At 40.3% G+C, this 25666-nt stretch overlaps 1 protein-coding gene across 1 annotated transcript in view; it reads left to right on the top strand.

Moving 5' to 3' along the window:
* The window catches only part of SMYD3 (SET and MYND domain containing 3), a gene marked incomplete at its 3' end in the record, with an annotated part of 80133 nt that overhangs the window by 28353 nt on the left and 26114 nt on the right, over window positions 1-25666 (top strand). The window contains exons 4-5 of the mRNA XM_009703405.1: window positions 5667-5754; window positions 9212-9386. Of these exons, the coding sequence (XP_009701707.1) occupies window positions 5667-5754; window positions 9212-9386 (263 nt within the window). The remainder of the gene's footprint in view (window positions 1-5666; window positions 5755-9211; window positions 9387-25666) is intronic.

The following is a 25666-nucleotide window of genomic DNA, read 5'->3' as shown; positions in this document are numbered from 1 at the left end:
GATATAGTCGTCGATTTTGTGTCCAGAAGGAACTATTATGATTATTTAGTATGATTTTTCTGTCTTGCAAAAATATCATACCCAAAAATATTTCATATTAAACTCCTAATTTCTGTTTCAACTATGGTTTGTAGGCTTTTACCATTGTAAAACTGACGTTTGCTGCTGCATACGTTACACTCTTGACTTCCATTTGTGTGTTTAGAAGAGAAGATAACTGGTCATGGAAAACTTTAGACCTTGTTTTTTACTCCTCTCAGGGCATCCTCACATTCCAATACTCCCTACAAAGCTTTGCTTGTTTCTGCTTACATGGGACTGGCTACCTAACACTGCAAACGGGCACCTAATGAAGATGCCCTTGGACCTGCTTCTTGCAGGAGGAAGGCTAGGAAGGAGAAAAAGAGGTGTAGGAGTTACTTATTGTTTGGAGCGTCCTGTCCCCACTCCTGCCTTCTGTGGAGGGAAGCAGGGAGTGCTTCACGGTTCTTCTCTGTGGCAAATCTCTGGCTTGTTTCTCTACCTCCATCTATGAGAAGGAGAAGGATGAACTTTGTAGAGAGGACAGAAAATCCATGTCCTGTTTCTATCCTGTAGCCTAAGTATGAAAGGAGGACTAGCCCTTAATCAGCCTTTTGAATGTTCAGGAGATTTTTGGAGGTGCAGTGCGTTACGGCTGAGCAGTGCTGGGGCTGTGGGAGTACATTTGGGCGGAGGGGCAGTGATGCTGACTGGTTGGCGTGTGCTTGTTTTGGTACAAGAGAGATCTCCTCTGAGAGGATGTGCTGTCCGTGTGGGCATCTTTAAACATTCAGGATTTTAAATGTTGGGATAGCAAAGAACAGTGACTGCTACCATTGCGGGTAAAAGCAGTGGCGCTTGAAATGAATAGGTAGGGAGCACTTTTGGGAAGTATAAGAAACAGAAGAGTAGTTGGGGAAAGAGGAGTGGTGTAAAGCAACAGGAAGGAAAGAGAAACATGTCTCTGTACTTTGGAGATTACACTCCTTGCAAAGGAGAGTTAACTGGGAGGGGATGTGTTCGGGATGCTAGAATGGCAGGAGACAGGGAAAGAACTAATTCTTAGAAACAAATCTGGGAGCAAAGGAATAATAGGGAATGGAACAGGAACATTTTCAAATGCTGATTTCTGTGGTGGCTGGTGTCTGCAATTGTTTCAGGAGATGGTGCGTTTATAATAGATCTTCCTGTCCCTTAAAGCCAGAACCACAGAACATTTTACATTTGATCCCTATGCAAACAGATTATAATCCTCATCAGATACCCTCCGGTTTTCTTATTTCTCTCTCTTTTGCTATGGCTTCATTATAAGTGGTTATAACTTCATTTTTACAAGTGTCGCTAATGGAACCTAAACTGTAGGAAAGTGTGTAATATTTAAAGCAAATATTGACATTTAGTGGTGTATTGTGTACTATGGACTATTTTTATGAGCATTTATAGGATGCGCTGGGCAGAGCTGATCATGTCCATTCTGAGGCTCCTGAAACACTAATTGTGATAAGTATGCACAAACTTAAAAGTCTGGAGAATCACTGGATTTAAAAGCTGGAAGTATTCTGAAAGAAATACAACAACTAATCTTTTTCTGATCTACAAGCTATAGAAATTGTGATGTTCAAGCAAATATTTTAAAAAATTAATCTTCTTCCTGAATCCTTTATACAGCAAAATTGTTGTGAAAGTGATGGAAGGAAAGATAGTTCTTTATAGCAGGAAATTTTTTCTTTACAGAGTATTTTACAGTTGCCCATTTTGAAGAGCCAAATAGATTTCAGGAGTAGAATTTTGTCTGGTTGAATTATGTAGGAGAGCCTTCATGTTTTATGTACCCTAACTAAATTCAAGATGTGAAGGTACATGGTGTCCTCTTTTTGAGAGGTGTCAGGAGTGAAGAGTTTAACTTGTAGCTTAGAATTTTGTCTGGTTGAATTATGTAGGAGAGCCTTCATGTTTTATGTACCCTAACTAAATTCAAGAAGATGTGAAGGTACACGGTGTCCTCTTTTTGAGAGGTGTCAGGGGTGAAGAGTTTAGCTTGTAGCTTGTTTTACTGAAAGAACTGAATATAACTGGAAATTGTTCTAAAGGATTAGAAGCACAGGTCTAAGCAGTCAAGGATAGGTAGTCCATGGAGATTTCCAGAAGGCTTCAGTGTTAAGATGACAAATCCCAAAGTGTGTTTTATCATGAAAACTGTAGCAGCACCTGCCATAGTGTTGGAAGAATGGAGAGATGGAATTGAAATGTTGCTGTTGCATCTTAACTGACCTTCTAATGAACAAGTTTCCCCTCCGTATGCTTGGAATAAGTGGATAGCAGGTGCTGGAACCATCTTCCATCTGGAATAATTGCTCAAACTAAGTCGCAGTATCAATTTTGTCTTTCCTTGCTCCCTAGATTGTGAGTTCAGCTAGCACATGAAGTGACGCTTCTGCCTCCAATGGATTGTACCTGTGTTATTAAGAGTATTGCGAGGTTGTGTGCTTGCCATGGAAAAGCATGTGTTGCAGCTGTCTTCTCTGCTCTCCCCATGAGCCTTCAACACTACTACTCTCAGTTTTCCCCAGCACGCCTCTATGTGTGAAAGCTGAATTGTAAAGCATGCCAGTTTCAGCCATCAGAAGGTTGTCATGCATTTTTCTGACTAGCTTATCTAGTCTAATTCTTTTTTAGACCAAGACACAATATTTTCTTGTTCTGAAGAATAAACTCTTATGTTTAGTGTCAGTGTTAGAAATAAGGAAAATAATTAGTCACAAGTTGCTAACTCTTCCTTCTTTTTCAAAAGCCTCTTCCTTTTCTTCAGCTAGGGTTCTCCTTTTCTACAAATGAAAAAATCCTGTTGTCCTTTATTGTTGGAAGCTCTGCACACCTTGGTAGAGCTTGGAGGTTTGACTGGGAACATGTTCTGAAAAAAGATGCTTTGAATCGATGTTACTCTGTGGAAAGCTAAATCTCCCATAGCTGTTACTGCCACGCTTTTAGATTAAGTTAGAGTTCGACGTAACCATTAATCACTTCGATTATTTCCACAATTCCAACTCCAGGACAGCTTTGTCTTTTTAGCTGGCTTAGTCATATTGTATGGCCATGACTTTCAAGACATTGACCACGGGAGAGAAACAACTTACTTGGAAAAAGCTTATTAGGCTGGAAGGCAGAAGTGTTCTCAGGGACAAGCCGTCCTGGTTGTTTGGCAGCCCCTGCTTGGCTGCCTGTTTGGAAGCAGCCTCCATGCCTTGAACTAGAGTGTTTAGGAAAGGACAGGACTTCTTTGGTGCATGGAAATCTGAAGATGGACAGTAGAAATGTAAAAGGCCCAGCTAGCCAGGTCTTTGCTTGTTCTCACATCAGCCAATCCCCAAAACGCCTCAGCTTGAGAACACAAAAATACATCTCATTGAAACCTCTGACTTAAATCCTGCCCAGAGCTGGGCATCCTGCCCAGCTCCCTGCATCCAAAAGACCCCCTTACAAAAGGGATAAAGACCATGAATCCGGAGAGGGCTGGGAGATTATTGTCCACCAGGCACTCCCTCTTCTCTAGCTGGATATGAAACCAGTGTTGACTTAACCGTACACACTAGTGTAAAGGTTAGAGGAACCCCCAACCTTGCACTGCTTTGTGTTCTTAATGAAATGCTAAAAGACAATGGAAAGCAACTCAAAAGACTGCACAAGAAAGAGAAAGAGTAATCCCATGCCAATGAAGACTTTAACCTGATTCATCCCTCAGTCCCACTGTGTGCAAAGTGAGCCCTAACGTTGCATCCGTCCTTGGCCTGTAACTTGGAGTATAGTTGGTTTTTCCTCTTTCACTTATAAATCTGTCCCGATTCCCATGTTTCTGAGGTTTTAGTTGTAAAGCTTACAACATGTTACAGAAATACTGAGAATTATACTTGGGCCAGTGGGAAAAGATAGCTTAAAAGAATTCTTCTTTTTTGGTAGCTCCTTAAACCTAAAATTTGAGAGACATCATTGTTAGTATCTTACATGCCACATTTATTTTTCAGATCAATCAGTGAGCACCGCTTGATCTACAAAGATGTTTTAGAGACAGATTGTTACAGGTTAACAGGCAGAGTTCAGAAATAGAGGTGGTCCCATAAAAACTGGTAGAGGTTACACTGAAGCTAACAGATTCAGTGCAAGTCTGTTGCAAAGCTGTAAGAGGGCTGGGTGTGTACATTAACTGTGATGGGAAGATTTGACAGTATGAGCTTGTTTGTCCTAGCATTCAACTTATGCCTTCTGGTGGCAAATTCAGCTATGCACAAAATTACTTCCAGGTAATCTTTTTGATCAGAGAACTGATTGTAGGGGAAGCACATGTGTGAAATGCAGTGGGGTCAGGCTGCCCTCCTTGTAAGGCTCTACAGAATGGTGGGGCAGCTGAGACCAGTCTTGATTTAATCTCGATTTAATCATCCCAGGAATTCACAGAGGTCTGCTGTTCCATGGAGCAGATGGAAAGACAAAACTGCAAATTAAATGTGTAAGTGAGTGCTGATTCTCACTGTAAATATTTTCTGTTCTGACTTTATGATAAATAAGGAGCAGTGGAGTAAGAAAAGCGTGCAGTTCTAGACAGATACAGATCACAGACTTTTTGCTAGAGGTACTCCTGTGATGCCCAGTGAGCATCTGTTGGTTACAAAGTGCTTGGTTAGATTTTCACATGCCTTCTCTGCTCATCTCCAGGCCTCCAACCCTGCTGAATGCTGACTTTTTTAGAACTGTATTTAAAGTATTCCTCCAAGAATTTGCACTTACAAAACTCTTTTGCGAGTAGCAGGGCCTTTCGTAAGGAACTGCAGTGTCTTAAAGGCCAGATTTTTAAAGGTATTTAAGTGCTTATAGCAATGGAAATTGAATATCTAGATGCTTTTGGAAATCCCTAAAGATGCTTAACTGTGTCTGTAAGATGCTTTAATAAATTTGTTCCAAGTGGGTTGCCTAAGGTGCAGTTAGTCACTGCTAGAGAGTTGAAAGGGGAAACTTTCTCTTAGTGCTACAGCCATTAATCATTTTTGCCTTCTTTATGACAAAGCAATGGGAAAATATAGCTGTTTATAGAATCCAATGGAATGGAGAAGAAGTAGCAATGAGTTATAAAAGAAAATCGAAGTTCAGCTTTTTCTGAGTAGCAGACTTCTCCTGTAAGCCTACACTTATAACCGGAATGGATGAAGGTAGCCTCCCACTGTTTGTAAAGTCTCTGTAATCACCACATGGTTTGCTAAATCCTTTCTGCAGTGTGGTTGAGGATCTGTGAAGTGTTAGGTAGCAGATCTTTGAGAGAATTTGATCTGCCTGATGCATTTCGATAGTAAAAATGGCATGCTGTTATTTCTCTTTTCTGGTTGATCATAGTTCTTGTTGCAAACCTCGTATCTAGTTTGAGTATTTAATGTTTCCAAGTTTGCATTTCTTTTTCTCGATATCATCCAATTTACTTACAAACACAGGGTGGGTATGAATGCCAGTTGAAATGATTTGTTGTGTATTTACAAAAAATAGTGATACAGTCCCCACAAGTAGCTTTTGTCAGTGTAATTTTTTTACCCTGTTTTTCATCATTACTGCTTAGTCTCAATTTACTGTTTTTCTCATCAAATGCTATTGTTTCCATTAACCAGGATGCTGAGAAATTGGCTGGTGAAGAGCATGCCTGGAAAGAAGTCAAAGATGCTGTAAATGAAGTGAGATATCCAAAATCAAAACAAGGTATCCTTTCAGTGACAGGCTACAGTCTGTTATTCAGTTGTGAAAACAATCCAGAGAGCCCCTTAGCATGCAGTTTGTCTTTGAAGATTTGTTTCCAAAAGGGTTACATTTTTATGTTGTTTTAAAATGTATTTTTAATTCATTTGATATTTAAAACTTGTAATATTCTTAATTGTATTAATAAGAGTCTCTGATTACATGGACTGGAACTGCTTCATGGAAGGGATAGTAGGTACCTAGGATGTGAAGGGATAATTTGACTCAGGTTTAGACTTCTGCCATCACAGCCCACCACTTCATATAAATCCACTTCTAAATGAGATAAGACTTAATCCGAAACGTTAAATTCGTTGTCGCATTACTTCCATTGCGAACGTTTCTAGGTTCTCATTCTTTGCATAGCAATGACAGTAACAAGGATGTAATCACAGTCAGGTTCACTGCAAACATTATAGAATCATTGTAATAAGTTGTAATAATAATGTATAATAATAATTGATAATTAAGCAAATTGAATGAGATGATCTTGCACTAATAAACAGAACTGGAGCCTAATGGCCATCATGTAGATATTCAATCCAATTAAAAAAACTAGTGAACAGCAACCACCAAGAAAAGATGAGCAGAAGAGAGGTGGAGGTTTTTACTAGAAGACTATGAGTATATTGATTCCTCTCTCATCTTGGTCTATTTGGTGGAATTTCGCTGACTGTGAATTTGGCCTATTGTAGGAAGATGCCTTACCATTTTCAGAAACATGGACTTTCTCTGAAGCTAGAGAGAATTAAATCTTCCAGTACTCCTTTCCAGCAGCATAAAAAACAAGTTTGCATAGTGATATTCCAGGCTGGAAACAAGTGATCACAATTTTTATTGTAACAAAAAAAAACCCCAACCGAGTCTGTTTCTTTCTAATCCAGAGGGAATCATTTGTTAGCAAAAGGCAAACACTCATCCCGTCTAACTTTAATTTTTGTATAGTTTCAGTCTGTCTTAAGTTCCTCTGGAGTCACTGGATTGAGACAGACAATACTGAAATAGATCTTCAGGCGTTCAGTTGTACTTCAGAGCCCACATTTTAACCTGAAAGTTCAATTATAGGTGTGCAACATGCAGTTGTAATCATTTTTATACCGAAAGTGTGGAGCCAGAATTCTGGTCCTATTTAATGTTCCTATATTTAACTGCAAGACAAATTGCACCTACTGAATTTTGCTAGGGTCTTTAATTAAGATTACGGATTTAACTGATATTTAAAAATGAATCAAACACATCATAGTAAAAGATACCAGAACTGGTTGAAAAAAATGTCCTTGTTGTCTGTTCAGCTTCTGTTCTCAGACATGGGCCGTTAGAAATGTGTCATCTTCCCTTCCATTGCACCACAATACCAGTGCTAATTGGTATGCGGTGGCCAGTGCAGTACCTGAAGAGGGGGCTTGACTTTTGTCCACTTGCCAAGAATGAATAGAAAACCTTCCTTGCCGCCTGAGGCACATAGTCATTAATTTCTGGAAATTTAATTTTTTTAGCAAATTAAACCAACAGTTCCTACAGTTGAGGAAGTTAGTGACTTTCAAAACCTGAGCTACTCGTTATAACTGGTACAGTGTTGTAATGCTAGATCTGCAGTTAGAGAACTTGAAACGGTATGTGAGGGTGAACTGTCTCAGACCCAAATTCCAGTTTAAGCATACAAATTGAGATGCTAAAGCCCAGTGCAAGGGCATTATTGTGGAGAGAAGGATTCTTCTGCAACTCAGGCCACACAACAGTGGCAGAGCTGCTTGAGGGTTGCTCCTCTACTCTTGGGCAGATACAGGACAGCCAGCTTCTCTTTTGTCCTGTTGCAGCTGATAGTGAGTTTTCTAGTTTGCAATTTATGTACCTGAAAATTTGATCCCAACAGGTTTTGCAATATAGCACATCTGCTATTAGATGCCAGTGAGTGAGCAAAGCAGTGTAATGAGAAGTAAAAGGACACAAATACTACACATCAGTTAAAATGGTAATTTTTCAAGAATGTCAGTGCTTTGTACTTTCTACAAAAATTGTATCAAGTGGAAATAATATCCCTCATTCTTCTGTTTGTCTGTCCTTAATCAGTTGTAAAGAATACAGGGATGTTTGCCAGAGATATAAAGGTTAAGGTGCAATTTTATAATAACACATTCCTTCCCTTATATGGTTCTTTCAGTCCAAGGGCATGAGAGCAATTCACAAATAATTAGTTTAGCCTTGTAACAACCATGTTATAAATCCTGGCCCAGCCACATAGTGGTCACATTCTTAAATTTAAGTATGTAAATATTCCCATGTTCAGGAAGGACTAATTACTTCATCACAGGGTTATCATTGTACCCTTCAATCCATTGCTAGATTGGGGTGAATAGTATTTTCAGTAATGTCATGAAGATAACTGCTGCCTTCCTTGGATTGATTGTATGGAAAGGACTGCGATACAAACAATGTTATTACTTCTATTATTGTGTCTATTTTTTTTATTTTATTTGATTTGTTCTTACTGATGGGTATGGTATCTTTTTAGTGTTTAGACTGCCTGCATTCTGGGACTCCCATACTCATTTATAATCTGGGAGTGTTGGTATTCAGCTTAGGTGTGGTCAGAGTGAGAAGAATCTGGTCCACAGAGAAGTCAAACCAGTGTAGAACGTAATGAAAATAAGTGATTTGTGGTAAGGAATATCCAACTAAAGTGAATGCAAGCCCCAGCTTCCTTTTCCTTTCTTCCAAACACACAAAAAAATCTTCCTGTAGCATTGGAGGTAAAAATATTCTTTACTGCCAAGATCCTTAACCCTGAACTACAGTCAGACATCAGAACTCAAATGCATTTCTTTCTCCTGCATGAAGCATGCAGCTGTACAGGAAAAAACCCCAATGCTCTTTACATCTGTTTCAAGGAGAAAGAAAATTAATTAATTGCAAGAAAATGTTCTAATTTCATGAGATTTCTAAACCAAATCTTGGGCAACTTAAAAGCATGTGTCATGATTTTAATATATAAAAAATTAATTTTCTTTTTTTAGCTGCTGAGGCATTTTGTTAAGACACATTTCCATGGGTTCTTCCCCTTGGATGTAAGGTTTGGAGGAGTACCTTAAGTAAATAATAATGTTTCAGCAGCTAAATAAAAGGTATTTGAATTTTAGTTTGTTATGTGTTAAAATACCCTTTCATTTTGTCACCTTTCTTTTACCTTTTATTGCTGAAATACTGCTGCCTTTAGATACTGTTTTGTGAAATGTAAACAAAGCATGGTTACCTAAGCTACCACTTCGGAGTTTAAGTATGTTTTTAGGAATTGAAACAGAGCCTGGAATGATGGCAACTTTTTTTATCTTGATGCCCTGTAGCTCTTACTCCTTACTAACAACATTTGGAACTTGTATTTTCATTTGATTAAAGATATTTCTTTAACTAAGGCTAACAACAGAGTGGGAGCAGGTTCTGGCAAGATGCAAGAATCTCTTGAGCAGCAATATGGGTCGTCTTCCAGACACAAATATCTATCAGCTGAAAATGCTTGACTGTGCCATGGATGCCTGTATTAATCTTGAATCCTGGGAAGAAGCTTTGCATTACGGCATCAGGACCCTGGGACCATACAGGTAAGAGAAGGAATTGGTTTGGCTGTTTCCAAAGACGGGGGGAGAAGCATCTGTCTCCTTAAAAGCAAAGATTGCATTTTGTCCAGATGATTCTTGCTGGTTTTGTTTCTTGCTGTATATCTTGCCTTGCCTTCCAGCGTAATGGATGGGGCAGAACTCCCATTCTGCTTCCACTGTCAGGCTGAGAGGAAATAAAATGATAATAAGAACTATAATGGTAATTGATTATTAGCTCCTCACTGTTTCATGTGTTCAGATGCTGCCCCATCCCTGATCAGAAGCTGACTTTCTGACTCAGACTCCATTGCCATGAGGGTGTCAGTGTTTTATGCTGAGCTAGGTCAAGCTTGAGGAAGAAGTAGCTGGCTGAAATAATGTATATTCTCTGTATACTGTAAACATGGAGTTTACAGAAACAATAAAAAAACTGCAAAATGCAGTTTCAACTGGAAATGAAAAAGCCCTTGGTCCTTATTTTGAGAAGGGGCCAAGGTGGTGAAGCACTTGCTGTTACTCTTCTGGTCAGTACTTGCTCCTATGCTATGTGCTGGGGGAGTTTCTAAGTCTGATGGCCTTTTACGATACGGAAGGATGCTCCGGGAGATCCTGCTTCACGTGGTAGGTCTTGGAATTGATTGGTGCCTGGAGCTGTAATGCAACTTTGGTCATTTAGTGGAGAAAGGGCAGATGCTGTCTGCTTTGGTCTGTGTTCTAAAAGCTCTAAGACTCAACTTTTTGGGTTCTTGATATTTGCATTGTTTGTACCTAAATGTAAACCTGCGCTGGATATCCAGATATAATGTCATTCACACAAGAGTGTTCATTCTTAGTAACATATTTTTTGGAGCATCCATTTCTTCTCTGCTGGTTCTTCTACACCGTGTGATGTTCCAGTACGCAGTGTGATGTTGAGAAGTGTGAGGGGCATGCTAGTGCTGAACAATACGTGCTGCTGTGAATATGAACATCTCTGTTTTTACATGTCTTCCCTAATCAAACCAGGGTGCCGTCAGCATTCGGCATTTTGCCTGAGGAAATTTCATCTGCCAGTCTACTCCTGAATAAAACTCTGGGCTTTACTTGAGAAACAACGCAGCATTTCAGAGCTGTCTCACATAAAGTAATCAGTGAGAAACCTGCGTAGGCTGTGGTACCTCAGAGCTGTAGAGAAGCTCGGTGTTCATAATGACTGTTCCTTCTCATAGAGGAGGGCAGGAGTGCCTACAGGTTTCTCACATTTCGTCAGGGTGAGTGTCCCGTCATGCATGTCCCACGTAACCTTTCAGACAGGGCTTCTGCCGTACGGCAGCAGAACGTGCTTCCTGCCAGCCTTCTGCTGTGTGGCGTGTGGCATGCTCCCGATGACCAGAGTAGTCTGCCTCTTTAAGTGTTCCTTTATTAAATAAAAAACACGCCAAACCTCAGTTGTTTTTTATTTTCTAACTTGGTAACTCAGTTCTTCACAACTGAAAACTGAGGATTTTTCTGCAGAAATTTCCAAGAGCAGAGATTACAGTGAGATCAAGTGCACTTTTACCAGGTAATTTAATGAAGCTTTCTCTGTTTTGCTTACTGGAGCGTACTGTAGTTTTCAAGCTGTTTAATGCAGGAGTTTGGAGATGAAGGAAAGGGTTTGACTATGCATTCAATTAGTATCTCTTAAGGAATGCTATTTACATGAGACATTTGACCTTTTTTGCACCTTGAAGAGCTTGTCCTTGTTCTCTCCTCATCCAAAAGCATTATTGAAGAGAGATTTTCAAGTGCTGTTTTTTCTTTATACCTTCAAGTCATCACTACAAGCTTTGACACACCTGAAACAAAATCCTCAGTTTCTCATTACGACAAATTGTGCCCTAAGCAGCGGGAGAGCAAATCCTAGGAAATCTTTTGGGATGCATTCAATTTCTCCCGTTGAATCAATCTGCTGCTTGGCTGCTCCTGCCGTTCCATTATAGCTATCTATTTTCCTTTCCTCGGCTCTGGAAAAAGTATTCATACAGGTCTCCACAGGGAATCACCTGAGAATTCGAGCAGTCCATATAAATAGGAAATCATTGTTACAACTTTAAAGGCTCTGGAGATCTGGTCAAAACCAATTTTAATTTCAGATAATGTGTTTATTGTGCGTTCTTCTTTAGCAGCAGGATTAATTGTCAGTGCTGTGTGACACGTTGTATCGTAATTTATGTTTTCATTATGATGGTTGCTGACTTTTTCAGAGTCATCCTCTTCATGTAACTGGCAGAGACAGATGGTTGAACTACATAAAACTGATTTGTTGAACTAGATACCAACTTCTATGTTTTAGGTAGTGATGGTAACCTATGAAGAACATTGGTTAGGACCTCTCAAATAGTTTTAGAACTTCCAAAAGAAGAGGGGAGGTGGGGGCTGTCAAGATGAAAACTGCCTTCTCCTTTTGTGCTGAACCATAACTGTCCATTATTTGTTAAAACCTACAACATGTACTTTCCCTGGGTAGCCTAAGCCAAATGTATCTACACAGCTTTTCTTGTAAATGCCACAGTAATAGTCTGTCTGTCCAAGAGCCTTAACAAAAGTTAAGACATTTGCCTAAGTGAAAGCTGCCCCACATCATAGTCAGCACTCAGCAGCTTGCAAAAATAAACTTCCTTTCAAAAATCCTCATGAGCCTTCACCACAGAATAACAGAATATCAGCCAGAAGTGTTACATGGTTTGTCACGTCTCAGTTAGCACATTCACACTCAGGCTGACTGCTGCTCCTGAAGGATCGGATTCAGAGGTACTGAATACGGCAGACATCCCTCAGGTTACCTCTGAGGAAGGACACCAGCATTTCACCCTTAAATTGCAGAGAAGACACATATGTTCTGGGGATTGGGTTTGGGTTTTTTTCCCCTTGTCTCAAGTATTCAGTGCTTACACTGCAGACAAAGAGTAGAAGTATGCGTCTGTTGCCGAACTCTGCTAGATGTCCTCAGCTGTTGTGACAAGAGCAACAGAAGGAGAAGAAGTAGCTAAGCGGCACCATGGGCCTACTGGATTTCGGAAGCAGGAGGGACTGGGTAAAGCCATGTCGCCTCTCTGGGCTCCTGTGGCATCAGGTCTGGTGAGACTGTGATACAGAGATGACAAACGTGGTCGTCTGCTCCTGTTCTGCACTGCTCATAATCTCCTGCTTAACTTAAAGCTAATGGATAAGTCCCACTGTTTTTCAGAGGGGCTGTTTTAATTAACAGCCCTTCATGTCCAGTGCTGCAGCATTAGGAGTTACTGGAGGGCTCCAACATTAACAAGAGGAAATTCTTTCTTTCCATCCCATACAGAAGTGTTGTGCAGCAGTGCTGTTCTGTCTCTTCCCCCAGCAGCCTCGCACATCCTTCCCTCTCCATCCTCCCTCTGCTGAGTCAGCACCGATACAGGGCTTGTGCTGATGTGGCTGTTCTGCTTCTGGGCTGGGAGGGAGCCGGGTAGGTGCGAGCATCCCGTGTTTGTGTTAGACCCGCATCATTTGTCTGCTCTTCTCACTCCTCTTGTTCTCTACCCCTTCCAGTGGCGTTTTGCAGTATCCCATTACTTCACCTTTCCTCAGTGACTGAGGTCTTTTAGGGAACAGGGAAAAAGATCCCAGTCAACACAATTTCTGATTGTTTTGCAAAGGGCTGGGTTTAAGAACAGTGGCTGGGATGTGCTTCTTGTTGAGTATTTTCTGAGAATGTGGTTGAATTTTCATTGTGTGAAGGAAATGTCAGCCAGGAATTTTTTTATTTAGAATTCTAATTCAATGGATATGGTGGACTGTAGTTTCTAAGTATGTGAACTTCAATCAAAAGGTGGATTAAAAATTGATGGTTGCTATAGTAGCTTTTCCATAAGTCCTGATCTTGTAAAAAAAGCCGAAAATAGCTGTAGAACCTAATATTCATGGAAGAGGCTCTGAACCTATTTTCTCTTCTTCAAAAAGGCTCTCCAATAAAGAGTCTGGGTTTCTTTTGGTCTGATTTTCCCCCCTTTTCAAATGTGTTTTACAAAAAAATCCTGCTTTTACAGATATGTGTTTCGTAATACAGACAAGATACATGCAATGACTGGAAAGAAATTAAAATTTTTCAGCTTTGCCTATGATCAATATATGTGGTTCTTTACTGAGTTCAGCAGACTCCTGCGTTCTGGCTGGTTCTGGGGCACTTGCCTTGAATTTAGCTCTACACTGAAAGTTAGAGTACCTGGGAAACGCCAGCCCCGAAGTGAACTGCAGTGGTACGCGGGACCACTGGGGGATGCTGGTGCCTAAGGGTTAACGGCTGGATTCGGTGCCAGGGGGCACCCCGCTGGTGGGGGGCACCCCGCTTGGGGGGGGCACCCGGGGGACGTGTGCGTGGCTGGCAGGTTGCTGAACCTCCAGACAGTAGTCATTTAGTGACCAAAGTTCAGTGTCTTCATCGTAAAACATCAGTGGTAAACATAAATCTTACCTCTGGGAGCACCTCGGAGGGAGACAAAAATATGAAGGTGGAGAAAGCATTTCAAAGAAAGAATGAAACAAAGAACAGAAAGAACAAAATCTACCTTGCTCACTTTTCTGGGGTTTTAGAAAATGGCCACAGGCATTTATCTTTAGAGCAAAATGCATGAAAAGAAGAGGAAAAAAAATCGTACCAAAGGACTGTAAGAGATTTAAAAAAATAGAGCTCATGGGAAAATCTGAATAGCTGGGGTATCATAGAATCATATCCTTTCTTTCCTTTGAACAAAAAGGTGTGAATTAAGATTTAAGAATTGATATTTGGTTCATGAATGCTTCCATTCTTTGGTTCATGAATACTTCCATTCATTTGTGATCTCGAGGTGGTAAGATAGGAGTCCCAAGTAGACATCAGAGGTTTGTGAAAGGAAGGACGAGGTCCATTTGCTTGAAAGAGTAGGTTGTGTCTGTGCAGCTGTGCGAGGCTGGGGGCATCGCAGCTCCTTGGAACCTCGGGGAGCTGTCGCTGTAAACTGGGTGAGGAGCAGTCAGCAACCTCCGTGCACCTTCGGCATAAGGAACTCAACGGAGGGACAGGAGCTTGATGGCGACAAACTGCTAAGGCAGGTCAAAACAGTGGGCAGCACCGACATCACCTCTCCACTTTCCTCCCAGGTTATGGATAGCAGATCACTCTTCACTGCTTGTGTTTAGTGACTGGTATGAAATTAGCTGACACTATTAGCATAAATCAGTGGAGGCCAGACCGTCTTTACAAACCACCACAGCTTGTGAAGCAGTTAGAAGGCCTCATGAGAGAGTGTTGATGCTATAACTTCTATTTGTAGCCTAACAAAAGCATTCTTTACGTGAACATGTGTCGCCTAGTGTAAGTCAGACCTTCTCATGCGCTGTACTCTGTATATTGTCACGTTATACAGCTTTTCAAAAAATTAAGATGTATATGAACACTTGTATCGTTTGTATGATAATTGTCTTTGTTCCTGCTTCATCCCCACTTTGTCTCACATATCCTTTATGTGAGATAACACAGGCCTCAGTAAAATTCTTTGTTACATATTTGTTATTTTAATCAGAAGCTCAAAGATGGTTTGTGTTCTGGAGAAGTTTGGATATCTCTTGTGCAGATCTGAAAGGACAAAAATACACATCACAAAACCAGGAAAACTGTAAACTGTAGTTAGTTCTTTTTTGTTGGCCCTCTGGGTAGGAAACCCCAGTATAAATTGGAAAATGTATTGTCTCTGGTTAATTGTAGGTAATTCTTCCAAAAGACAGATGTTTGTAGCAATATTTGCACAATTTCTGGCTTCAGTTTACCTATTTTATAGATAAACAGGGAGCATGCTTGTCCCTGACCTGATATCTTTAGGAATCTCTTAAAGCACCTCAGCAGCCCACTCCTATCTTCCATTCCTCCCTACTTCTTCCCCTCCAGACCCTTCCAATCCCAACAGCATTTTCCAAAAAAGAAAAATAAATTTTTTGTCTAAATTATCTGTGTCCTAATCAATCCATTTCCCACATAAGAAAAGGGTTTTGTGGTTTGCTACTTGCTTGCTTGCTTGCTACATGCATCTGCATAACACCAGCGCCTTTGGTTCTTTTCCAGTTGTTTCCCTTGTAACCTTCCATTACAGTCATGTGTTGTCCCCAAAAGTGATAGTGAGCTGCGTAGTCCTCAATGACTTCTGCAAGCTCACACTCCCGAAAGTGTTCCACCACCTACCTCTCCTCATTTTCACATATTGGGCACATGGGTAAAATTTCTTACTGTTGTCTCCAGTCATGCCAGCTGTTTTTAAGGCATAATTTTGATGTCTCTAGGTTGCCTGATACACACATGAGTAAAAGTTCAGCGACATCAGTGTTAATTTGCAGTACCTCATTCAGTATATACCGCATCTCTTAGGTAGGCTAAGACTTTCTTAAATAGCTTCACTGCTGAAAGATTTTTCTGACAGTGTTCATCCAGTAGTTCTATATTTGTATGCTTCAGTTTGAGCTTCTAGTTTCAGTTTTAGTTTCTGGTTTCAACTTTCACTTATGCCAAGAGCTATTTGAATCTGAATTTTAGATAGTGATCTCCTAGTGATGTTAGTGAAATAAATCACCAAGTTTCCCAGAGTTTCATTTTTCTCTGACACAACTACAAGTGTTGATTTCTCCATCTCTCACATAGCATTTCCAAGGTGGTTTAAGACATTTCTTGAAAGAGCTGTGCTCTCTGTCAGTGATAACTTCATCTATAGAGATACACTTTTTGCACTGTAGGATCTCTTTAAGATGAAGATGTTAGACCATTCAGGGCTTTGGGCTTTGCCTAGAATAAGGATTTCAGTCCTAGTCTACCTGCCTACGAGAACTGAAAGATTCGGTTTGGTTCTGTTGTTTTTGTGTTTTTTGTTTTTTTTTACTTAAGCAGTAATAGTTGGTATCTTTGTCTTGTAGTCAGGGGATCCTTTTTTGTTTATTTTTTTTTGTATTTACAAAGTAAGGACTTAGGCAACCCTTACCTGAGCTGTAGATGTGAATAAAAGAGAAGTGAGTATTAAGCATGTATGAAGCAAATGCAAAGCTCGCATATACTAACATACAAATGCATGAGTAGATGTTACAAAGACCTGTGTGCTGTGAGAAAAATGCAGCACAGTTGCTCAGCTGGAATGATTTTGAGAACGATTTTTGGGAGTTCACAGGGTCTGTGTGAATTTTGCTGAGAAGAAAAGTGGGGAGTCAATGGCATACAGATTCTGAACAAAGGTTTGGTTAGAACCTGAGCTAAAATGGGACTGGGAAGTGATATCAAGGGAACAATTAACAGTTAAAAATATATACATATGAAGCGTTTGTGGAGTTTTGGATTCCTTTGGCAGTAACTGAGCATCGCTTTGAAAAAGCTATTTTGGAGGCATTAGTCGTGGTGAAAAGGGAGACAAGGGGGAGGAGGATCATTAAAAAAGAAAGATAAACTTACAATACTGTCTCTGATGAAAGAGACAAAAAAGAGGCCATGCAGAAAATAGCAGCAGAGAAGTTGTAAGGAACAATGCATTCTCTGGGGGGAGAATTAGGAAGAGTCTGGTTTTAGTCAGAAAATATCTATTACTTTGTTTGAATAAATTGTCAATTTGAGTTGAGGAGGCAGAGAGTGGAGACTTGGTAGTACTTCTAAGGAGGAAATCAATTAAGAGTTCCTAGTGGTGGAGATGCTAACAGTGGTGAAAAAGGAAAATTGTGGTATTTGAGCAAGAAAACAGTCTAAGCGACCTTAGAGATAAAGGCTGAAAAACATGAAAAAGCAATAATTTTTTTCTATTGAAAAAGTGGCAAAGTTACTGAAAAGGAACAATATAGCTGTGAGGGAGAGAAGAGGAAAGGAGCAGCAGGTAAGGAGAGCAGAGAAACTGAAGAATGTGGAGCCTGTTTAAAGGGTGAATCAATGAGACTGGCCAGGGAGAATGCATGATGGGAAGATGGTACTCTGAAGAGGGGCGTGCAGAACCAGAAAGTTGAAGGGAAGTATTGTCAAACAAAACTGTGCCAACAAATGAGCAAATTCCTTGTGAGATGATCCATCTAGCAGGGAAACCAGGGAATGAAGGTCAGAGGGGTTCTGCAGCAAAATAGGTGATGCTCGGTAAAGCTGAAATTTCCCAGACTGATGTTGGCAGGAAAAGGAGAGAAAAAACTGAACATGCATGAGGAGGAGGAAAAGGTAAATTACTGCAGTGAGCAAATCCTAGAGACCAGACTGTTACTGGTGTGATGGTAGACTACAAGCTCACTGCCTCTTGAATTTACCAGTTACTGAGTAAAAGGGCTAAATTGTAATGGAAGGTCTTATTAGGAATGCATTACTCAGATGTCCCTGAAAACCAGAAATATCCTTACTTTCAGGTCCTGTGTTTACTAAGCTTGTGCATAATGGCACCTTGGTTGAGAGGTTCATGCATACTCCTGTTGACCGTATCAAATCTCTGTGAGCTGTATTTCTCTTGACCTGGTCAAGGTCTGTTAGCCAGTTTTCCTTAACCCCATAAAACTGGAAAATCCAGTCCTTCTATACAGGGAACATTTGGAGGTATGAACTAGTTCTAAATTATCTAATCCTGGTATAAGTAATGACACAGCCACATTAGGATAGCAATCTGCCTCATATAATTAGCAGTAGAATTGTGCTGTAGGGAACTACTCAAGGAAACACTGAGAATATTGACTGCTACACAAACACTAGTTACAGTACCTCATACGTACATCAGTTCCTGGCCCTCGGAAATCTAGTCAATGGTTAATCTTCTCCTTACTTCTCTGTACAACACCTAAGTGTTGGGTTATGCAATTTAGAATGAAAGGGTAGGCAGTGTGATGTGACGCCACGCTCGCCTGCAAAACCCTCCTGCATGTATTCCCTTGGCTGCCACCAAAGGTGCTTCTTCCTTCCTTTCTACTCTGGTTTTCTGCTAGAAAATCTGTCTGCTTTAGGCCGGAACCCCAAACACTGTCTGTCAGTATCTAACCCTGAGATGTCTGCCGAGCCCCAGATAATCCAGTTCCGCGGTTAAGCATGTGATTCCGTACTTCTCCTCTCCTACCCCCTTACCTCTCCCAGGTGCCCTTCTCTTCCCTTCGGTATACTGGAACCTCTTTTCTCATTTCATCGTCAGGCAAGACACGGAAGTCTGAATCACCTTTAGTTATGTGACTTTGAAGGTGAAAGTAAGAAGGAAGAAAGAAAAAGCAAATGACTGTGGGTAGAGAGCTGAACAAAGGTGGTAACTGATTACAAATGTTGGAAGGCTAACAAAAGTCAGGCTATAGCACTGCTAAGGAAAAAAGCTCCAAGAAACAGAAAGTAGACTGCCCAAAGGGCCATGAAAGCTGGCAAAAGTGAGAGCAAGAGAAATAGAGAGAAAAAAATCACCTTCAGAAAATGATACAACTCTACTAATGAATAATCAAAAATATGACTTTATTTTGTTTGTAAAATACATCTTGGAGGAAAATTGAGGAACGCAATACACACACGACCAATAAAGGGAGAGAGGGAAGAGTATAGGAAACCAAAGAAATATCAAAATTAGGAAGGAAAAGCCTTTCTTTTAACTTCTCCCCATCATCACTAATAAAACAGAGAGAGGGCAAAGAAAACAGATGCTGCCATAGTTGCAAACACTTTCCTAAGAGGAAAATCAGCTTTCTCTAACCGTGCAGTACTTTATTGGAAGATATGGTTGATGAGCTGCCAGAAGTGAAGATAAAGTTCTGGAATCAAAGTGTGTTCATTACAGCCACATCATGAATACATTTCCATATTAATTCAGGTATGTTGAATGATGCACACCAAGGATTTAATGTACTTTTAAGGCTGGCATTTCAGAAGTCTTCTGAAAACTGGCAAAAGAGACAGCCAACAAGTAAAAGCATCCTAAACCATATCTTTCTATTTGATTCATTCTTGATGAAATAGAAAAGAGAAAGAGAAAAGAAAATCTTTTCATGCAGTAGTGTGCTTGGCAGACTTTGAAAAATGGAATTAGACCCTACATTGCTACAAAACAAAAGCCTGAGTATATACAGTTGTTAAAAAGGAAAAACATTTAGGAGATTAATTTCCTTGTCATAGGGGGAATCTGCAAAATTTACCACAGCTTTTTGTGGAGACCTTCGTTTTAGATAGTGGCACAAAATACGTGTTTTAAAAATGTTTATGTAAATGCGACTGGAGATCTTGCTTGGGAAGAATGGGAAATTGCTGCATGATGTACTGTTTGAGGTGTTCTGAAACACAGGCATTGTGTCCTATGGTGCATAGTGTAACTTCTCAAATCTTACAAAAAAATCACCCAAAATAACTTATGACTAGGGGAATGTTCTACTAGTTGATTGCTTGCTCTCATGACAATAGCTAGAGAAGTTATCTTAAATATTTGTCTCAGTACTGCACCAGCGCATAAGGCCTTTTATTTTTCAAGGGATTTCAAAATGTGTAACCAAGTTGGGTAATATTACCTCTACCAGTTCAACATCTCAGAATCTTGAGAAGAAAAGCAGGTTTACATGCTTGCAGTAAGATAACATCCTGAATGCATACTCAAGCTTTATCTGTTGCTACCTGTCTGTATTGAGTTCATCTGTGTATTGTCTTGCTGGCATGTTTGCAGTGCAGGTGAGCTCTACCAATGATGGATATTTATCAAGGGATGCTATCAAATTGTGCAAGGTTGCTTGTGCCAGTAGAGAGAAGGAAAGAGAGGGAGGTGGGGAGAAAAGGTCTTTTTCCTGTAACAGAGCATCAACATTAAGCTGTGACACAAATTAAAAGTGTATTGACTTTCACTAAAATTGTTAATTGTATTAAGTATTTCATGCTTTCAACCCCCTGCCTTGCTCTGAGAACAGCATTGTCCCAGGGAAGTACTCCTGTCTTCTGAAACCTTGAGGAGAACAAGTGCAGTGGTTATACACCTCTGACATATCAAACTGTGTCCATCGATGAACAGCCCACTCCAGATTGCACTGGGACATGACTTTTCCCCTCCTGTTTGCAGAGGCGAGGACTGTCACTGTGCCTCATCTTTGCATTTGAAAAACATCAGGGATAGAGCATTTACTGCATCCAGCGACACTAATAAAAACCCACAGCAAATTGTACTCAGACCCTGCTAAGTTAAGCAAGGGAAGAGTGACAATAAATTTGCTGATAAATGGAAAGGACGCGGCTCCGTAGAAGTCAGTGGTGGTTTGTGGATCTTGATGCCACTGAAGGTCTCAGCAACGTACAATTCAGCGGCAAAAGGCCTTCACTGTTGGTGATAATGGTGTGGTGTATTCAGCTGGGGGATCAGTCTGCTTAGGGAGTCAAGCACCAAGTTTTCTTCTATGAAATCTCTTTCAAAGGTCAGGACGGATATTTACCAGGTTGAATGTGGAAAAAGATTACTTACCATTTCTCTGATATTCACCCTCAAACGCTATCCCTTCCTTTTTGTGCCCTGTATTTAAACATAAGACAAGGTGAGGTTCTTGGCTGCTCTGAAATAATCACACTGGTTTTACATCAGGTAAGGATGTAAAGGATTCTCCATGAAACTCTACCTTTCTCCCAGGCACAAATGCAGATATTCATAGTGTGTATTCATCTTTTGCGTGTACTCATACCAGTTTCTCTTGCTATTACTCCTTCCTAGCTAGGTAAATTCACAATTAACTGAATTGCTGATGTCTCTAGCAAGTTGGGTTGTATTTTACTTCAGTTTTGTTTCTACTGTGTTTTATATCAGCCTGTCTTTGCAGTCATTTCATCAAGATCTGGTGGTAATGGCTTCAAGCAAATATATGCATGCTTAAGCCATACAAGTTGCATTCCAGTAAACAGCATGCTCCTTTGGCCGTTTCTGCACACTCCTCAGGTGGCTCATCCCTAGCCCCCAGGGCCGCCCGTTGGCAAATTTCTGCTTTTGTTTAACTGAGGTTGACAAAAGTGATTTGATTTCCAGGGTCTTTGGCAGTGCTAGTGATAGCAATGGCTTATAGGGAGATACCTTAGCCTGTTCCTGAAACAAAGTGGGCGTGTTGTATTCAATGCAATAACACTACCCCAACTTGTGATTAAGTGCTTAGTGAGTTCCATTTCCTTATAAGAACATGTGTAAGAACTCAAGAATGTGTGCCACAAGTGAACTAAGCATTAATCTGTCAGCAGCTTAAGTGTGTTTGGGATAGTGCAATGGAAATATGCAGTATAGTGACACAGTGTTTGTTCTCTGGGAAGCACTTAAGAGCAGATGGAACCTGTAAAACAGACTGATTCACGAAAGTGTGCGGCTTCTATCAGATTTGTTGGATGCTTCCTTGTTTTAACCTAAATAAACACAGGCCACATATGCTTGAATTTTCAGTAAGGTGCCAGTAGCTGCAGGTGGGAAACCCAACATTAATAGCTGCACAGAAATTCCTCAGGAAGGGACTTTTACTTAAAAGGCGTGCTTCTCTTCTGAAATAATGAGATGGGTAAAAAGTACAGTATCATTATGGATATATCCTAAGGAACTGAAAAAAAGATTAAGGATTCTACAACAACATAAAGAATAAGATGCTGAAGTCTCATTACAATTCAATGGAAGATTAAGTCCATAACAGGCATGTCTTAAAATTCTAGTATAAATCAATAGCATCTATAAAAGTGAGGTAGGGTTGTATGGAAATGACATACAAATCTGTAACATTTAATAAAAAAATGTTAAGCATCCTACAGATCTGTTGAAGCATACTGTAAAACTCTGCAGACAGTGGATTAGAAAGAACTTCTCTGTTAGAGTCGTTAGGCATTGGAACAGGCTCCCCAGGGAGGTGGTGGAGTCATCGTCCCTGGAGATGTTCAAAAAACGTTTAGATGTGGCACTTCAAGACATGGTTTAGTGGACAGGGTGGCATCAGGTGTACGGTTGGACTTGATGATCTTTGAGGTCTCTTCCAACCATAATGATTCTATGATTCTATGATATAGTTGCAAGTTGAATTCCAGGAGGGTATGTATGTGAGGGAGACGTTACATTTGTTTCCTTAATGGTGAATATCTGAGCTTCACCACTTGCTAATCTGAAGAAATAATAAACCTATGTCAAGATCCGGAAGACTCTTATATTTGTGCAAAGCTTCACCACAGTCACTACTTTATGGATTTTGAGTTGTGTGCCATAGTGACTGTGACAATTTAATTTTTGTGTTCCAAAATTTGCACCAAGTTGAACCTTGGGGTGGAATTTGCAGGCAGCCTACATTGAAATTTATCCTGTTGTTTTATACTGAACTAAATCAGCTTAATAACTGAATCAAAAGAAAAGCTAGGTTTTCAGAAGCTTGGGTTTTTTTCATTTTTTGAAAGCAATCAAATCAATGTGCCTCCCAAATAAGAAAGAGGATGTGGTTTTCTAACGTCTTGCTCTCTGTGTAGCGCAGAATTTCTGTACCTGTAGCAGAGATCTTGTTTCAGCTGATTGCAAGAAATTTGCCTGGGGTGAGTGAAGTAAGAAATAATATTAAAAATGTGTCTCTGGAAATAGAATTCTACTCTTGTGAATTATGTGTGCTGCAGTCTCCAGTTAACTTTAAACTACATTTTACATGTTTTTCGGGGTATAGTATATAATATTCTGTTGAGCTAGTTTGCATGTGCTGTTGGTAGGAGGACATGCTTTTGAAAGCCTCAGTAAAGGTCAGACCTCTTCAAACCTAAGTGAATCTTGGCTATGCAAAGTATGGCAAAACCTGCATAGCTGCAAAACAACCCCAGACCAAACCCCTCCGTTTTCCCCAGCGCTAGTGTATCACACGTATTCTTTCTGCCCAGAGCACAGGGGAGCAGAACGGCAAGGGTCAGGGACACACCGAAAGAATGCCATACGTTGTCCCAGTAAGCGCTTGGTCTTGCAGCAGCCACTGAGAAAATAATGACACTTTGGTGTCAGTGAGGCTTCTATGATTGTGCTGTCTGTGCCTTTGCTTGCTAGGGCTACCCAGCAACTTGCATAAAGACAGATGTCAAGCGTATGAAGTTCCTACACATTTGTAGAAAACAAGAAGCCACATATAGAGTGCCTATAAAGGGAGAAGAAGTTTAAGTTCATGTTCAAATGTATGAATAAACACCAAAATGTGCGCATAGCAAAAAGCAGGTTTTAACGTCCCAGTGGCAGGGAGAAAGCTTCACACCTGTCTTATTATGGTAGCATAAAACAACCACGAGGCACAAGGAGTTGGGTAAATTTTGGTGCTCCCACAACTGGTTAAACTCCATCGTTCTGCTGCTCACCTCAGTGGCACAGCTACGGGCAGAAACTAAACCCTTTCTCACCCCCATTGGGGAAAGGGAGAAGCTACAAAGAAGGTGAAAGCAAGCCATAAATAGCAGCCAATATATTTGTTTATTCTGAGGCCTGTATTTCTCTTAGCAATGATGTCATCAGAGCTCAACATCTGCATTGTACAGGCGTAGTACTCCGTGATATTACATCTCAACGAATGCTTTAGATTAACAGAACTTGTACACTATCAGTGGAAACATTTGCTTTCCTGCCTGCTTTTTGTGCTACAGAATTGATAATTTGGTTTAATTATTTTATTTTTAATGTATGGTGCAAAAAAGTTACCGTGGTAAAAATGGGGCAAAATTTTTAAAAACAAGGAAAACCTCGAATCCTGTCTGCAACTTCAATGTTACTTGAACATTATGTGGAAAAAAAGTCATTGCATACACAGCAGTTCTTACTACACTGCCTGGATGAAGTTGAGAGGGTTTGTCAGGTCTGCATTCTTTTATGTATCAAAGTAAACACAATCTTTGGTTAATGTGTTTGGAAAAAATTCAAAGCCATCAGGTGGAATACTTGGCACCGTTGTAGTTATTGGCAAAATTCTCTTGGCTTCATTAGGGCTGGAGTTTCATCTGTTGTGCTGGTTGTAGATCAGTCGGCTGTAGATGGCTGGTGGATGAGTCGTATGGAAGTGTCCCCAGGATCTTCAGAGCTGTCGAGTCTCATGCGCTGGGTAGGAAACTTGCTCTTCTGACCTCTCCCTTGTACTCCCCACCCCTTGTACAGCGGCTGTTGCTTGTCTCCTTCTCCGTGTCTGTCACATCTGACAATGAGGGTCCCTGAGAGAAGTCAGCTGGAATAATTTGTTGCTAGATGATTCATTATCCAGGAGCAATGCAGTGACAGGTCTTCCCCTCTCATGTGCCTGGAAGTGCGGAGAGTCAGACGCTCATACACTTGTCATTCCACGTGTGAATCTGTAGCGTGTTTCTCTTCCTCAGTTCTTTACGGGTAGGGACACTTTCATAAATTCAAGACCTGATTCTCCTTAGTGTACATGATTTTTAAATTAGCAAACTTCTCTGGAAGTAAGAGAGCTGCACTTATGACTTTTGTTCACTGTAGGAATTTTTGTTACGATATGTTGACAGATGTTTCTAATCTCCCTGAGTTCAATGAAGCATCATCTGCTCTTTAATTTTAGTGTAGCCACGTTTTGCAATTTTACTTTATTCTCAATAGTTGAAGATGCCTGCGTTTCACAGTCTGATGGAGATTACAAATTATTTTATCTTGTAACCCAGACAAAGCAGTGATTTAGAAAGCAAAGAAGATTTCATGAGGCATCAATGGAATGTTCTTCACTGTATAACACACTCTCTTCTGCTAAGCAAAAAGGTTTTGGATAATGCGAAGAAAAAGCATTATCAAGTCTTTCTTTTTTTTAATTATCACTCTTTAACTTAACATCACTGAAGAAAATTACTGAGTGAGAATTCAGGGAAATTAAAAGGGAACTTATAATCAGTAATTTTGAAACTGTCCAACTACTTGACTGTCCTCTTCTTGAAGAGCACACTGTGCAGTGTAGGAGTTTGTCACAAATTATGGTCTTTTTTTGAATGGCAGTCCTTAATAAGCTGATGTTTATGTACTTAACATTCCTCAGGAACTTTTCTTACATGGAGATTATGTGGGGCCAAAAAAATCAGAAGATTATGTATCCAGTTTTGTGAAGATTGATACTTGCATGACCGTTGCCCTCTTCTTTACTCTTTTGCAGCTTTTGGTTTTCAGTGACTTCAGTACAGTGACTTTTGATTTCAAAATATTTTTTAAAAGAAGACAGAGAGGTTGGTGGATCAGGGGACCAGAGGTAATGATCCTATCCAACTTGAAATGATAGAAAAATGAAGTCAGTGTGTAGTGTAAGTGCAAGTAAGTCAAAATAGTTAGTGAGGATAAATCCAGCCTCTGACTGGTGTTGGCAAT

This window comes from Cariama cristata, unplaced genomic scaffold, assembly GCF_000690535.1.
Source record: "Cariama cristata isolate BGI_N322 unplaced genomic scaffold, ASM69053v1 scaffold10487, whole genome shotgun sequence".
In the NCBI taxonomy this organism is placed as follows: Eukaryota; Metazoa; Chordata; class Aves; order Cariamiformes; family Cariamidae; genus Cariama; species Cariama cristata.
Note: the sequence above shows the minus strand (reverse complement) of the source record. Positions and strands in the feature narration are given on the sequence as shown.